The 16,840-nt window shown below is 41.0% G+C and overlaps 1 protein-coding gene across 1 annotated transcript in view; it reads left to right on the top strand.

Moving 5' to 3' along the window:
* ppat (phosphoribosyl pyrophosphate amidotransferase) overlaps window positions 1-16,840 on the top strand; it is a 25,339-nt gene extending 8,499 nt beyond the window's left edge. The window contains exons 4-11 of the mRNA XM_042342071.1: window positions 518-630; window positions 1,982-2,127; window positions 4,872-4,950; window positions 7,317-7,468; window positions 11,116-11,243; window positions 12,336-12,557; window positions 14,243-14,363; window positions 14,734-16,840. Coding sequence (XP_042198005.1) covers window positions 518-630; window positions 1,982-2,127; window positions 4,872-4,950; window positions 7,317-7,468; window positions 11,116-11,243; window positions 12,336-12,557; window positions 14,243-14,363; window positions 14,734-14,918 — 1,146 coding nt within the window. The 3' untranslated portion in view covers window positions 14,919-16,840. The remainder of the gene's footprint in view (window positions 1-517; window positions 631-1,981; window positions 2,128-4,871; window positions 4,951-7,316; window positions 7,469-11,115; window positions 11,244-12,335; window positions 12,558-14,242; window positions 14,364-14,733) is intronic.

The following is a 16,840-nucleotide window of genomic DNA, read 5'->3' as shown; positions in this document are numbered from 1 at the left end:
ACATAGGTCGTTGACTTATTGGGTGTTTGTGGGACATTTCTCTATGCCAATTGGCTGCCACATTAACCTACAAAATACACAGATGCCACACATTGCAGTAAATTTTGTAAAGCATATGTCCTCCCGATGTGGAAGGCACTATATCAGTTGCAAAGCTTATTATACACTATAGCATTAAAACAACCAAACTATGCCAGTATTTATTCTCTGCGGGAGCCTCCACCCTTCCTTATCCCCTCTCCATTCCCTTCTCCATGTATGCTTCACATTTCCTCTTAAGTATGTTAATGTTTACATCTTAAGTCTGTGTCTTCTCTACTCTTAAGTTTGAACACAGCGACATTTTGGAGCAATGACTCTTTACACTTTCTAGAGGGCGTTCAGCTTTTTATTCCAACATTAACTGTTGTTTTTGTCTAATGTAAAAGAACGAATAATACTATTTGCGTAATGAAAATAATTGTGAAATTTGTGGGCTGTTAAATGAAGTGCAATAAAATAACTTTTCTACGTCTAGGTACTGCGACATGGAGTTGGTTTGTCCACCAGCTCAGACAGTGAACTTATTACACAGCTGCTGGCTTTGACCCCACCAAAGGAGGAAGCTGATACACCTGACTGGGTGGCTAGGTAACAAATGCTACTTTTATGAAACTCTATCCTGGGACAAAGCAGCTCCAAGAGTATTTCTGTCCACCAGTCACCTGTAGTTTTCCATATGTTAAAGCTTGGACTGTACTTATAGTAAACTTTAAATTCTGGGTTAGTCATAAAGAAAAATAAGTTGTGTGCATGTTTTGTGGTAAGCAAATCATTTTTACTTTGTTATATTTTCTCAACTCCGCCAAGTCGCCCACCTCTGACCATAAATCCTCATCCACGCATTCGTCACCTACCACTTTAATTTTTCCAGTGCCCTTGTCAGTCTCCCCAGCTCCACTATCCAATTAATTCAAAACTCCACCTCCCATATCCTCACCCGTACTAACTCCACATCCCATCACTCCAGTCTTTGCCAGGCTCCACTGACTCTGTATTGCATAACAGATCGATTTCAAGATCCTCAAACTTACATACAAATCACTTCATGCATTGGCACAACTCTATCTCTTTTCCTTCATTCAGCTGGATCTGGCCTCCCCTTGTCACCTCCGCTCCACCATTGGCGGCAGTGCTTTCAGCCACTACGCAACTCTGCCTCAATCCCACTATCTTTCTCCCTAATGTCCGTCTTCAGATCACACCTGAGGAGCTTTCCAATCAACCTTACCTATGGTTACCTCCCCTCTCCCTGGCTCAGTCATGCTCCGCTACTGCTAAACACTCCGACCCTGCGTGAAGGGTGCTATATAAGTCCAGTTGTTTTGTTATATTTTTTACATTCTTCATTCTCAAGCTATTATCATGCGAGAAAGTGTTTCCACTTGTCTCTTTCAACTTAATAGAAGAGAAAACAGAAGAATTTACATTTATGTAGTGCCTTTCACATCAGGAGGACATCTCAAAGCACTTCACATACCAGCAATGAAAATTGAAAAAAATTACGTTTAGACTTTGTATCAGCCTGTGTTGTTCATTGCCAACCCCAGACTGTTCTGTTTTACCTTTGTCCCATTCCGTCTTCTGCTCTAGGCTTATTATTCTATCCACATTCCCCACCCACCCATGCCGCGTTCGCCCACAAATATACAGTCAATTCACTTTACAGTATATTCTGTGAAGCGCTTTGGGACGTCCTCCCGACGTGAAAAGCGCTATATCAAATGCAAGGATTATTATTATTATTATTATTACCTGCCCACTACTGCACCATTACTTTCTTGAGTCGCAGTATGTAATAGCTTGCATGGTATGTGCAGATGAGGCAGATGCAAAGTGACAATTTAATTCTTCCCATAGCACATGTTGTCTGAATATTCCTTGTGAAAAACGATGTTTATGAAACGGAACTCTGTTGACACCAATTTCATTTTATTTCTAGGATTAGAAATTTAATGACTGCAACACTTACCTCTTATTCATTACTTGTCATGTACAAAGATGTAATCTACGCTGTCCGTGACCCTTATGGGAACCGTCCATTGTGCCTGGGCCGCCTTGTACCAGTTTCCAAATTCGACAGTCCAAGTAAGAAACCACATTTTTGAAAATAAAGAAAATCATCTCAATGCAAAGCTTTTAAGTTATTATGTTAGCTTTCCCCTCGTTAATCGTTCCATATCATACATCATTGGTTGTCGGACAGATGACTTACTCCACTTTGAAATCAACTGCTGAATGGTGCATCAGAACAAATTGTAATAGGTTTTGAAATGTAACAGCTGAATGTTGTGAAAATGTGGAAGGTGTAGAAAGGTCATGGATGCAATATGGTTCCTTTTAAAAGGGTAGTCATACTTGAGAATAAAGGGCATTGAGGGATATGGAAAAGGGCAGGCAAATGGGGTTGGATTAGCATTATAAAGCACAACCGTGAACGTATAAAATTAGAAGGGTAGGCTTGATTGGCTTAAAACTGGTTTGATGTTTTTTGAATAGTTATTTCCATAATTGTTTTTACCCCATAAAATTTTCAACACCCTTCCAATTCCTGCTCAAGTGGCCATCGTTCATGTGTGACTACAGATGGTTAGATTATCAGCATCAGTATTTTACTGAAATGTGGAGACTAAGCAGGATTACCATTTTTATCAACATCTTGAAAGTTTCATTTTGTCAGAAAATGCCAAATTATCTTTCTATTATAATACAATGTAAATTGTGTTCCATCTGCCTTAGCTTCTTTATTGTATGTGGATAACACCCAACTCTACCTCTCTGCCTCCACCCTCGATTCCAGGACCACTGCTGTCCTCACAGACTGCCTGTCAGACATCAAGTCGTGGATGAGAGCTAAATTCCTCCAGTTGAATGTCAACAAGTCTGCCACTGTCTCACACCGCTGGCTGCCAAGACCCTCATACACGCATTCATGATATCCAGGCTCGACTACACAAACTCCCTGCTTGTCGGCCTTCCTAACTCCTCCCTCCATAGGCTGCAGATTATCTAGAACTCTGCAGCCCGTGTCATTTCCCGCACCAGGATCCACCACCCTATCACCTCCATTCTCACCCAGCTCCACTGGCTTCCCATCACACAGAGGATTCAGTTCAAGATCCTGGTACTCGTTTTCAAAGCCCTCCATGATCTTGCTCCCCCTACCTCTGTAACCTCCTAACCCCCCCTATCAACCTGCCTGCTCCCTCCATTCAGCAGACTCCAGCCTGATGCACATCCCCCGCCTCGCCCGCCCCACCATTGGAGGGAGTGCCTTCAGCCACTCTGCCCCATTCTCTAGAACTCCACCCTGCAGTCCCTCTGCCTTACCCCCACCCTTGCCTCCTTCAAGAAGACCCATCTCAAGACCCTCCTTTTCAACTGTGCCTTCGGTCACCCTCCTTACCCCTCCCCGATCCCGACCCCCAAGTCGGGTCCAAAACACTGATTGTCCAGCGCCTTGGGATGTCCCGCTGACGTGAAAGGCGCTATACAAATGTAATTTTGTTGTTGTTTACTGGCATCCACTAAGCCTGTAGCAATGTGAGACATTGTTGAAAAAAAAATCTCCCACAGAACTGGGAGTGACTTATTGACTGTTGAATGTAATATTTGAATCCTTGAGTATACTCAAAAGTCAGGATATCTCTTTAATTCTTTGGTTTACTCTTCAACTCTTGTCTTGCTCAAAGGGCTTGTAGTTGAGCTGCAGATGAGTTTGCAGTTTTTTTGCAAGCTTATCTCTCAGATCACGTGAAACTACTTTAATTTAACTCAATTCGCTAATCGTATCATTGCTCTTTGACATCACAGTTTTCTAATTATACAATATTTAAAGTTGTATAAGTCCTTTTGGAACGTCCAGTTTCACATTCTTAGCTTGAGCATTACATTTCCAATTAGTCTATAAATAAACTATCAAACGAACCTTATGTAACATTTTGGTTTCCCTTTTCCCATACTGGTGATGTCCTTGTAATAGGCATTATTTTAGTTTTTGTATCCATTAATGTTTTAAAAGCATTTATCCCACCTGTGGGCTTTCTGCAACTTATTAGTGTTAAATCAGCTATGGAGAGGAGTTAAGGAAGCTAGTCATTTTTAATTAATTGATTTCTGCTTGTAAATCTTCGTATTTCTTCTACCTCCTTTTACTTTTCTACCAATTGCTCTTAAATATCCTGGCTGCTTCACACCTACTCTATAGCTCAGAAATAATCTCCAGTTTATACACCTGGAGTCCATTATAATTTCCACTTCAAGATGCAGTTGGCGCAGACTGTGGAGAGTTCTGCGTTTGCAGAATTTTGCTAACCAGCTGTGAACACCCATTAGTTTTTAATGTTGAATTGTTCTCGTGACTTTTTGATGAGCAGTTCTTTAATAACATTCAAAGAAATTCCTTAAAACATTCTTGAGTGTGAAAGAAACATTTTTGAAAGGTGGTCAAATCTGTTTTGCAATGTCAATTTTCAGCAGTAGTTGTGTATAACATCCAACTTTACTATGCAAAAAAAGTCAATAATACTAGAAGGTAGAGATTTGTGGCAACAAATTGGAAGTTGGCCATTTTTGTGTTGCAAAGGGATACAAAAGCGGTATGGTTTTTTAAAATGGAGATTTACTTGATTTGCTTGAGAAAATTGGAAAATCCAAATGAATACTGTTATTTACTGATCAAGATACTTCCTACTGAATGGTGATCGTGTTTTGGTGAATTTTACAGTCGAAATATTAATTCCTCCAATCAATATAATATATTGGGAGAATGCCTTGGCATTTTATCTGAAATTAGGTGCAACCTAATTTATTTTTTATTCTTTTGCCTACAGGAGAAACGGATACTGAATCAGAAACTGAAGGATGGGTGGTCTCTTCTGAGTCATGTAGTTTTCAATCTATTGGTGCCAGGTGAGGCAGTTAATTACATTTACTGTACAATGTCTTGAATACAACAATACATGTGGAGTCCTGTAGCTTATTGGTTAGAACCTCGCAAGTGAGTGGACCCAGGTTCGATTCCCGTTCAGGGTGAAACCTTAGGGAAGTTTTCTTACTCCACATGCCTCTTTTTACCTAGCAGTAAGTACGAACCCAGTTGTTAGTCGATTAGTAGATCATTAACCGGGGGTAATGATCCCACAAAAAAAATTTGGTCACTAAATCCATGACTGTTTGTCATGGATTTAATGATCAGATTCACGACGGGCACTGCTGTCGTGTTTCACCCACAGAATATACAGTCAATTCACTACAGTATACTCTGAAGCGCTTTGAGATATCTTAAAGTAAGGTGCTATATCAGATGCAAGGAATATTATCATTACATGTCTTATTTTTCTTATCAATGCTGCAACATGAAGATGCATTTAAAGATTAATTGTAATTTAAATGCATTTTGCCTTTAGCTTCCCGTTTTTATTTCTAGAATTTTTAAAGGAAAAAATAATTAAATCTTTTGATTTATTTTCTTTCTTCCAGTGCTTCCTGATAGTCCCATATTTTAAAAATAATAATCCTTGCATTTTGATAAAAAGGAAGATCTCTAACAGTGTGGCAAAGAACCAGGAAACATTTTTCTAGTGTTTTCTATTTAAAATTTAAAAAGAAATCTAAACCTTTCAGCTATCTATTTGGAATGTTGGTTGCAAAGAAATAATATATCATATTTTATATTTTGTAAAATTATTTCCATTCCCAAATGAGTGTGTGCACATTTTTTGAGTATGAATTACCACTGTTTTTCATACATCGTTTAGAATTTTGTACAAATAAATTCTCCCAGTGAAACGGCAATCAGACCCTGTTATATTTAGTATGTATCATTTATAACAAGGGTGCACCGTGGACATTATACCAGAAGTGCTCTCGGTTGACTGGCTCACATCCTCTGCATCCAGCTGCTGGATATGCTCACTGGAGAGATTGTTGCTGACAGGCCCGTTTATTTTAGTGATGTCCGTGGTAATCTGGTGATCCCGGAGCAATGAACGGCAGCCGATGTTTTATAACACGACCTGTATATAATGCAGGGTCTGATTTAATTAACTCAAACACACTGGGGTCTTACTGTATACCAGAATATTACTGAATATTCTGGTGGGTTATCACTTTTGGTGAAAAAATAACTGACATTTGGGAGATGGGAATAATAATCTTTCCATTTGATTTGTCACCTTTCACATCAGAAGGCCACCACAAAGCACTTCACAGGATATACAGTAAAGCAGAGTGACTACCCTGCGTGCAAACACAGTAGCCAATTTGTACACAGTAAATCCCCATTATAGATAAAATGTCTTTATTTGAAAAATACTGCTTTCTGTATCCAAGGGTAAGGTTACTAATTGGCAAAAAGTAATACTCTTGCAATTCCTCATTGCCGCTTTCTGAATAGCAGAGTACATATAGATTGCATTTATTTACAAATTGCAGTGGACCTGAAGATGGACGGGGATTGAAAAAATATGAGAATGAACTGATGACTGATCAGTTTTTCATTACTTTCCCCATTGTCAGTACTGTAGTTTTAAAGTATATTTTGATCACATGAAAAGTTAAATTGCAATGTCCTTCAGCTAGTTGTGTAGTTGTGGGATCTCCTATTAGTTGTTATGAGTTAAATGTCAGCCTTGCTTAGATAATGGGTCAGAAGCCCCAGGTCAAGACGTTGAGCTCATTGTCTGCTGAAGGAACACTTTATTGTTGGAAGTGGCTTCCTTTAAATGACATGTTAAACTGAGGTTCTGCTTGCTTCCTCAGGTAAAGGTTAAAGATCCCCTGGCAGTATTCGAAAGGGAGAAGGGAATTTCTCCCATTGTCTTATCCAGGTCCTCAGATAAAATTGGTCATTCACTTCATGGCTGTTTCCTGTGTACAAATTGGTATCTGTAGTCGCTTAGAAATGCAGTTGCTACACTTTACACTGCTGTGTGAAGTGCTTTGAGATATTTTTGATGTCTTGGGCTGGCAAAATTGTTTAAATGACTAAAAGAGTAAGTGCTGATATTGGGGAGTGCAACAGGACTGTCAGACTCTGGGGGGAAAAAAAACTGGCAAACATTTTAGCAACATAGACAGCAGTCGGCTTCCTAGCAGATACCTGCAAAATAATATACCATGATTATGAATCTATTTGCCAGAAAAAACTAGTCCTACTAAGCTTCTTAGTGCAATCACCTGCTGCTCTTTTTTTTCTGTAATTAGATTTTGAGGGAAGAAACCTCAGTAGTTATTGCTTGGTAGAACCTTTAAGCATTTCTGTTTTCTCTTTCTAGATATTACCGTGAAGTATTACCTGGGGAAATTGTACAGATTTCTAAGCATGGAATTAAAACACTTGACCGTGTACCAAGACCTGGAGGAGATCCTCCTGCATTCTGTATTTTTGAATATGTTTATTTTGCCAGACCTGACTCCATATTTGAAGGTAATTCAGAATTTTCAATAAGGTGCTACACAATCATATTTATTATTTCCTGCTATAATTTGAGTGTAAATACTCTGTTTCATGGTTCAAAGTCCTAAATTAAAATAGTCGCAAAGAAATTGGAATTGTTTGAAAATATAGGTTTATTTGCACCATCTTGCACCAGGTATTTGCTTTATGAAAGATTTAAAAACATGATCTAGTAAACTTGTCTGCCATTACAATTTATTTTGAACCACATAATAATGAAGTATGCAGTGTGCCAAAAGAAGGCGGTGTTAAATAAAATTGCACTGTGTTGGCCTGACCTCAATATCTCCAAGCATCCTATGATATAATCTCAAAACTGAACAATCATGCATTAGTTTTTCTTTTCCACATTCCTAAAACTGCTCTTTTCACACCTTGATTTATAATAATGATGTGTTTAAAGTTAAGTGGTGTGAGATGTCCTCCTGCTGTGAAAGGCGCTATAACAAATGCAAATTGTTGTTGTTATGGAAATATTCCAGGCAATTATTTCACAACGATACGGAACTATTTCTGAATTGAACATTTATTGCCGTTGTGCCCACTGTGGTAGACGCTGTCGGCTGTCCTACAGCACCCACCCTGACTGCCCCTTCCCCCACTCTCACCACAAGGCCCACCGGCCCTCACCCATGAGAGCCAAACTTTCCTCCCTTACTCACATCCCCATCCAACCAGTCTGCCCACCCCCTCCCCCCCTCATCTCCCCCACCATCCCACCACTAACTGTCCCCTCCGCATCAGTCTGCAGAACGTCCGCTCACTAACAAATAATCCCTCACAATCCATGACCTCACCGTCGAGGAAAACATTGACATCCTCGTTCTCACCGAAACCTGGGTCACCCCAGGGGACACCTTCCCACTAGTTGAGGCCACACCAGGTTACAATCGCGGTGGTGTGGCTCTCATCTCCTGCTCCCCCCTCGGCCTTTCCCCTTACTCCTCGGGAACCTTCCCCTCCTTTGAACACCTTACCTTCTACCACCCCTCCAGGCTTTCCCTCAAAATCTTCCTGGTTTACCGTCCCCCCCAAGCCTTCCCCCACCTTCCTCTTGGACATCTCCACCCTCCTATCTTCCCTCTCCCTCTGCTCTGAACGCTTCCTAATCTTAGGCGACTTCAACCTCCACTTCACCCCCCTCTGCCGACCTCCTCCCTCTCTTGCCTTAACCTTTCACTCCTCATCCACTCCTCCACCCACGACTGTGGCCACTCTCTTGACCTGCTGATCACCCGGGGTCTCATCGTCTCGGATATCACCATCATCAACAAAGCGATCTCAGACCATCACTTCATCTTCCCTCAACACCTCAGTACCCCTTCCCCTTTCTCAGCCCTCTACCATCACATAGCGTCTGTGGGGAAAAAAATGTCCTCCCTCTCCACTGCCCTGGAGTCATCTGAACTCCTACACCTCTGGCCCTCACTGACTGATCTCCCCTCCTCACTCTCTTCTCCACAACTCCCTCTCCTCCATTCTGGACTCCCTTGCCCCCCCTCACCTCCCGAACTGCCTCATACTCCCATAAATCCCCGAGTACACCAGCCATCTCTGTTCCCTCAAGGCACAAGTTCAAGCTGCTGAACGCACCTGGACCAAATCTAAACTAACGGTCCATCGGCAGAAAAACCTACCACTGCACTCTTGCCTCCGCTCAATCCTCCTTCTACACCAAGGTTATCTTAAGGCAAAGGACAACCCCAGGCTTCTGTTTTCCACCACAAACCGTCTCCTCTGTCCACCTTCCCATTCCTCGCCCATCCTCTCCTCAAACTCCAACTTTGAGGAGATGCTGGACTTCCTTGAATCCCAAATCGAGGTGATACTTTCAGCCACCTCTACCCCATCCACCGCCACCCCCACATCACCTCTCCCTCATGACCAACCCCCCACCCATCCCCCCCTATACTCCTTCGATCCTATCTCTCCCTCCTCCCTTACCACCACCGTTCGCAAACTCAAACTCACCACCTGCTCCCTCAAACCCATCCCCACCTCTCTCCTCATCTCCACCTTCTGGTCCCTCTCCTGTCCGATATCACAAACCTCTCCTTGCCCACCGGTTCAGTTCCCACCCCCCTAAAAACAGCCGTCATCACCCCCATCCTGAAAAAACCTTCCCTGGACCTATCCCTCCTCTCCAGTTACCGCCCCATCTCCAACCTCCCATTCCTCTCCAAGGTCCTGGAACGAGTCGTTGCGTCCCAGCTCCACTCCTTTCTCTCTCACCATTCCCTCTTTGAATCCCTCCAATCCGACTTCCGTTCTGCCCACAGCACGGAAACAGCCCTGGTCAAAGTCACTAATGACATTCTGAACATCTGTGATCAGGGCTCCCTCTGCCTCCTTGTCCTCCTCGACCACTCTGTCGCCTTCGACACTGTCGACCACTCCATCCTCATACACCGCCTCTCCTCTTTACTCAATCTTCACGGACCTGCCCTTGCCTGGTTCGATTCCTGTCCCTATCACCGTCTCCACTTTGTTGCCTCTAACGGTTTCTCCTCCAGCCCCCGCACTCACATCTGGTGTCCCCCAGGGCTCTGTCCTTGACCCTCTCCTCTTTAACAACTACATGCTCCCCCTTAGTGACATCATCCACAGACATGGGGTCAACTTCCATATGTATGCAGATGACACCCAACTCTATCTTTCTGCCTCCGTCCTCAACCCCAGGACCACTGCTGTCCTGACAGACTGTCTGTCGGACATCAAGTCCTGGATGAGGGCGAATTTCCTACAGTTCAATGTGAACAAAACTGAGGTTCTCCTGATTGGCTCACGCCAGCGCCTTTGCACCTCAACCTCTGGTAGTATCAACCTCCATGGTTGCACACTTCAACTCACCAAGCCAGTCAGGAACCTAGGTGTCTTGTTCAACCCTCAACTGTCTTCTCCATACTTCCAAGCCATGACCTGTTCTGCCTTCCCTCACCTCCGTAACATCACCCGACTCCACCACTACCTCACCCCTCAGGTCGATGAAACTCTTGTTCATGCCTTCATTACCTTCAGGCTCGACTATGCAAATACCCTGCTTGTCGGCCTTCCCAACTCCTCCCTCCACAGGCTGCAGATAATCCAGAACTCTGCAGCCCGTGTCCTCGTCCGCACAAAACTCGGTGACCCCCATTTCCCCCATTCTTGCCCGATTCCTTTGGCTCCTTATTCTTCAGAGGATCCAATTCAAGATCCTGGTTCTCACCTACAAAGCCCTCCATGGCTTCGCCCCACCCTACCTCTGCGACCCCCTAACCTCCTACCAACCCGCCCGCTTCCTCCGCTCAGCCGGCTCTGGCCTGCTCTACTTCCCGCGACCCACCCGCCCCACCATGGGCGGGAGAGCCTTCAGTCACTCTGCCCCCAACCTCTGGAATCTCATCCCCCAGTCACTCCGCCTCACCCCCTCCTTAGCCTCCTTTAAGTCCCGCCTCAAAACCCTCCTCTTCGACTATGCCATCGGTCACCTCCCTGACCCCAGCTCGGGTCTGAAATGCTGTACACTGTCCGGCTCCTTGGGACGTCCTCCCGACGTGAAAGGCGCTATACAAATGTAATGTTGTTATTTTCGTAATTTATGTTTTATTCTAATTTAAATGGATTTTAATTCTAAGGACAAATGGTATATACTGTCAGGCGTCGCTGTGGTCATCAGCTTGCCATTGAGGCTCCGGTAGATGCAGACTTGGTCAGCACAGTTCCTGAATCTGCAACTCCAGCAGCACTTGGTTATGCACAAGAGGTAAGGAGAATAATTTATTTCAATACAAGAGTAGAGGGAGATAATATTAGTTCATTGAATTGTTTGCTGAAAAACAAAAACATTTGACAGCTGCATTATGAATATTAAAGCACAAACAACAATTCACTAACTGTTGGGGTACAGTAGTACAACAAAGGATGGAAAAGTTTGGGGCATGGGGTGGAAAATAAAGGCAAAGTCTGCCTTATGTATTCTTAGCAGCTTATTGAACTGGTCTGGGAACATATTGGTACTATTGGTGAAATGTAAAAGATGCGTAAGAATGTAATTTGGTGGAGTTTCTTCCAGTGTCCTGGCCAACAATCCGCCGAATAAAATTGGTCATTAACTTCATGGCTATTTATAGGACATTGTGTGCAAATGGACTGCTGTATTTGCCTACAAATACAGTCATTCCACTTTTGAAGTAAATCATGTGAAGAGCTTTGAGATGTTCTTCTGACAGTACAAAATGCAAGGATTATTATAATTTACAAAATCTTCATATATTTTAGAAATTGGCAGATTTTTTGGCAAAATTATTTCCACTGAAAATTTTAATAAACTGTAAACAGAACGACAGAAGAATATGAATTAATATATATAGGAATTCACAACATGAAATGTTTAAAGTGGGTGAAATGGATTTTGTGTGGAGCTATTCAGAGCCCGTGATGGGAAGTCAAAAAAAAGCCAATGAATAAACACTAAAATATATTTAAAAAGCAAGAAGCACAAAATGTTGGATTTTCCATGCTTGTCACTCATATTTTGCTGATGAGATGTTCTATATTTAGATATTGTTATAATTGTGGTATGTTTTGATTTTTGTTGCTGAAGGTTTAAAATCACAGTCTGCTTATAAATTAGCATTTTCAGAGTATTTAAGATTTCACCTCCGATAATCTTAAAATAACCTTCTTAAATATTACAATAATCAAGTCAATAATCTTATTCTCAAATGGTATCATAATTATCCTACAATTATGATACTTGGGTTTGGTTTGTTTGACTAATGGAGGTTGAAAACAACATGACCTTAGATCCTGCTACTTTATTTTTTTTATCTCCTCAATATTTTATTTGTTTTAGGCAGGACTGCCTTATGTGGAAGTACTCTGCAAAAACCGCTACGTAGGCAGAACATTTATTCAACCAAATACAAGATTACGTCAGCTTGGAGTGGCTCAAAAATTTGGAGCACTAAGTGATAACTTTGCTGGAAAGAGGATCGTGCTGATAGATGATTCTATTGTACGTGGAAATACTATTTCTCCAATCATCAAGGTCCTGAAGGAAGCAGGTGCCAAAGAGGTAATTAAAAAGGAAGCCAGAAAACAAGTTATGTTTTTTTATTTAAATGATTTTCTAATTTTGGCACTGTTTTAAATACATTAGAATTCAGTGTTTAGTCAAATATAAATAATTTAAAAAGGTCATTTACTTAACTGCAATAGATTGCAGCATCAATCTACAGGCTTGCATTCAGCAATTCTTTGAACAAATTGTTAAGCAGAAGCATGTGAAATTATGTTGCCTGTTTTACAGCTAAAGATCAGGTTAAGACATTAATATTTTTCTAAATAAATGTATAAAAAGTTAGCATGGAAACAGGTCACTCGGCCCAATACTGGTGGTTATACTCCACATGAGACTTCACCGGGGACAATAGAATATTACAGAATTATTTGATTAAAAATTAGACATTTTGAGGGAAATTGGGAGCAAATTTGACAAATTTCCAGAAAATTGCCAGGGTTGATTGGAGCTGTTGAGAAGTACATTTTACTGCCTACATGTTTTCACTTTATTGATAAAAACTAAAGATGAAGAAATAATACATATTACGATTGTTGGAGATCTGCTAAAACAACAGCATTGCTTGCCAGTATCCAAACTGCGGGGCTCCACCACCTCCTGCCTCTTGGGGCCGCCAACACACACGCAGACCCAGAAGACATACACACACAGACCCGGAGAAACATACGCGCACACACCCAGAGAGACACACTCACATACAGAGACAATTACAGATATGGAGAAAGACACCCACTCACAGACGGGGAGGAAAATACACCCACTCACAGACACAGAAAGAGACATACATGTGCTTACAGAGACACACATTCACAGACACTCACATAGTCACACGCAGACAGAGAGACACACACACACACTCACAAACATGCACACAGACAAGAGGTACAGACACACACACATACAAAGGAGAGAGACACATAGACAATCTCAACAATGGTGCCTCAGGGTGAGCAAAGCCCATTTCCCACTCCTGTATGTGTGTCCTGAGCTGCCAACAGTAGTGGTGCCGATTAAACTGCTGGCACCGGTGTACAGAGGCCTGGGGTTGAGCAAACTGCATTTTCATAGGTTTTTAGCGGATAGCACAGAAAAAGTGCAGCTGCATTTTTCTATGGGCCCAGGTCTTCACCCATTCCTTGCTCTCTGTCCCACACCCTTCTATTTCCCTCTCCCTCATGTAAAAGTACTAGCATTCCTCTTGAATGCACCGATGACTGATTTAAGCACCACTCCAAGTAGCGACTTCCATAATATCGCTACCCTCTGAGTGAAGCAGTCTCCTAAATTCTCGTAGATCCCCTAGTTGCTCATTTATACTTGTGTCCCCTGGATTTGAACACCTCAACCATTGGAAACAGCTTATTTATGTTAACCTTATCGGACCCTTTCATAATTTTAAACACTTCTATTAGGTCCCCTTTAAAGTCTCTTTAGCATAAAAAGACTAAACTGGCTGGTCTGTACTGATAGGAATAACCTTCCAGTCCTGATAGCGACTCATAAATCTACACTACTCTATCCATAGCTGCTATACTCTTATAGTGTGGAGACCAGCATTGGGCACAACTCCAAAATGTGGTCTAACTAAGGTTTTGTATAAATTCAATTACACATAATATTTCAATCAAAGCTTTCTATTTTTCCTGTTAAATGTATGCTGGACTTCTCAACCATTACAGGTACACATACGTGTCGCTTCACCTCCAATAAGGTTTCCTTGTTACATGGGAATCAATATTCCAACAAAGGAAGAACTAATTGCGAACAAACCAGAGTTTGAGGACCTTGCTGGCTATATAGGTTAGTTGTGGGTTTTTCATTTGAATTGTAATAAATTTGCTGTTAAACTCCGAGGAGGTGGGGTGGTTCAGTGATGATCAGGCAATGTTTACAAGATAAAAACCAAAACGGGATGTTTGGATCATCAAGTCTGCAATAGTGTTTTTTTTATTCTCTCCACGTGTAGTACTTGACCCAAGTGTCACCTCTATCTGAATTAAGAGCAAACAATTAAATAAAATATTTCTGATTCCAATGAGTATCCTTTTCAGTATTGAAACTGATAAGGTAAAATCAGAGCCTGAATAACCTGATCAATTACCATTTGTTTGTTGTTCTCCTGAGGTTTATCAGCTTTTTTTTAAAAAAAATCTTGAATTCTATTTTTCAGGTGCAAACAGTGTGGTGTATCTCTCTGTCGATGGGTTGCTTTCAGCTGTACAGGAAGGGAGTAAAAGTCTGCGACCAAATTCCATCATCAGTAATGGTGACAATGACAGTAAATCTTCCCCCAAACAAATAGGTCATTGTACAGCCTGTCTCACAGGGAAATACCCAGTGGAGCTAGAATGGTAAAGATTCTACGTCATTCACCAGCAAAACTGTTGGAGATGTGAATAAACCATACGACACCATTATTAATGTGTTCTCAATGAGCAACCTATAATTTTTTTATCCAAGTGTAGCAGTTCAGTGTTCTCACAGTCTACTTGTGCAATTTCTTGCTTTTTATAAACCACATTGTGTTTGATGCATTCTATATTATTAATGATAGTCCATTTGAACATGCACAGTGCAGTGGATCCAGTTATAATGTGGTTGTTTGTGATCCACAAAATCCCAACCTGCTCTATAGTGAGACTCAATAACTGATTTAACCGCGTATGTATACAAGTGCCCAGTTCACTCTCTATACACTGGCTGGTTCCTGCATTTATATATAAAAAAAAGTCTGATTTCTGAGACATCAGGATACTGCTAATGGCACTTCTTATTTTACGGGTAAAGAGCAAGTGACGTTGGCAGCGGACAGATAACCTGGAGTCTGGTCTTTTTTTTAACACAGAAAGCTAAGGTGGCTAACTTCTGAGTTATCAGCTCACTGCTGGAAATGTTAGTAACAGCCTAATGACCTGGAAGTTATTGGCACGTGAAAAGAGAGTGAGTGGTCTGTCTGCATATATGCGCAATAAGATCCACACAGTATTGGTACCAAAAGAAATGTTCTCTTATTGAAAACACATGAGTAAGTCATTTATTTCCTGATGTGATAGATAATTGTACAAGGTGCAAATGGTACAAGGCTATAATGTACTATGAGTGAGTGATGCTATAAATTGTTACAACCTGAACATACCCCCTAAACAGCGCCCACAATAGACAAAATTGCAATCTCGAGTTCTGTGCCACATGACAGGAAGAATGAGGAAGAGATTAGTTAACTGAATTTTAATAAATAATCTGGCAGGAAGAGTGGGCTTTATTTAGTGAAAAGTTGTATACTTTTGTGTTTAGAGGTATCATTCTAACATACTAAACTATGTTTAATTACTATAGATGTAGCAATGTTCTGAACATCTAAAGCTAGATAGAGTATCTTAAGATGGGGTTTATTTCTGTTGTGCCTTGCAACTAAAATAGAAGAGCTATTCCTGTTTTTTCTGGGAGGCTTCCGATTTTAGTTATTTTGTAAACAGCGATGAGATTTAATACCTTATGTTCCGTACATTTTGCTTCATGGATGATAGAGATGTTGAATCTCTTGTTTTTGATTTTGGAGTGTTGATAGATGAAGTTCATTGTTCAGCAAATTCAAATGTGATATCATGTTTACCTTAGAAAAACTATACGGACTATCCTTTAGTGAGTCTGTTAATTGTCTCTGGTAACTTTTATGTCAAACAGATTAAACTAACCAACGTTTAGAATTTTCCCATTTACGATCACTGGTAACTCAGACATTTGTAATAAATAATTATTTTTCTGGAACTTCTACCTGAATCATTTCCTTTTGAATAAGTCATAGCCTATGACTATTCTGAAATATTTTGATACTGTTTTTGATATACAATACAAAATTACATTTGTGTAGCGCCTTTCACATCGGGAGAACATCCCAAGGTGCTGGAAATCATTATTATACAACATTATGATAAAATGTTGATGTTTCGCTTTGAGCTGTAGGTATTTTGCATGCAAATTCTGACGGTTAAATATTGAAACATTGTTCAGTTATTACCACTCCATTTCCTCACCATATCTCTGACAGACTTCAAGCTGTCCTTCAAACAGTATGGTAGATTCTTGACTATGGATAGTTAGTTTCTCAGTTACTGAGCTGCTCAAGACCTTTTTGTAAAACATAAATGTAAACATTTAATGAAAGGAGTATGTACAATCTTAGGTAAAGTTTATAATTATTAATGTATTGGAATAATTGGTTCAAAAAGTGAAATGTAAATAAAATTTACTCCAAACTTAAGTTTAATAATAATCCT

The sequence above is a fragment of the Callorhinchus milii genome, unplaced genomic scaffold (assembly GCF_018977255.1).
Source record: "Callorhinchus milii isolate IMCB2004 unplaced genomic scaffold, IMCB_Cmil_1.0 Scaffold1, whole genome shotgun sequence".
Taxonomy (NCBI): Eukaryota; Metazoa; Chordata; class Chondrichthyes; order Chimaeriformes; family Callorhinchidae; genus Callorhinchus; species Callorhinchus milii.
The sequence above is the reverse complement of the archived record's forward strand: the minus strand, read 5'-3'. Positions and strand labels throughout refer to the sequence as shown.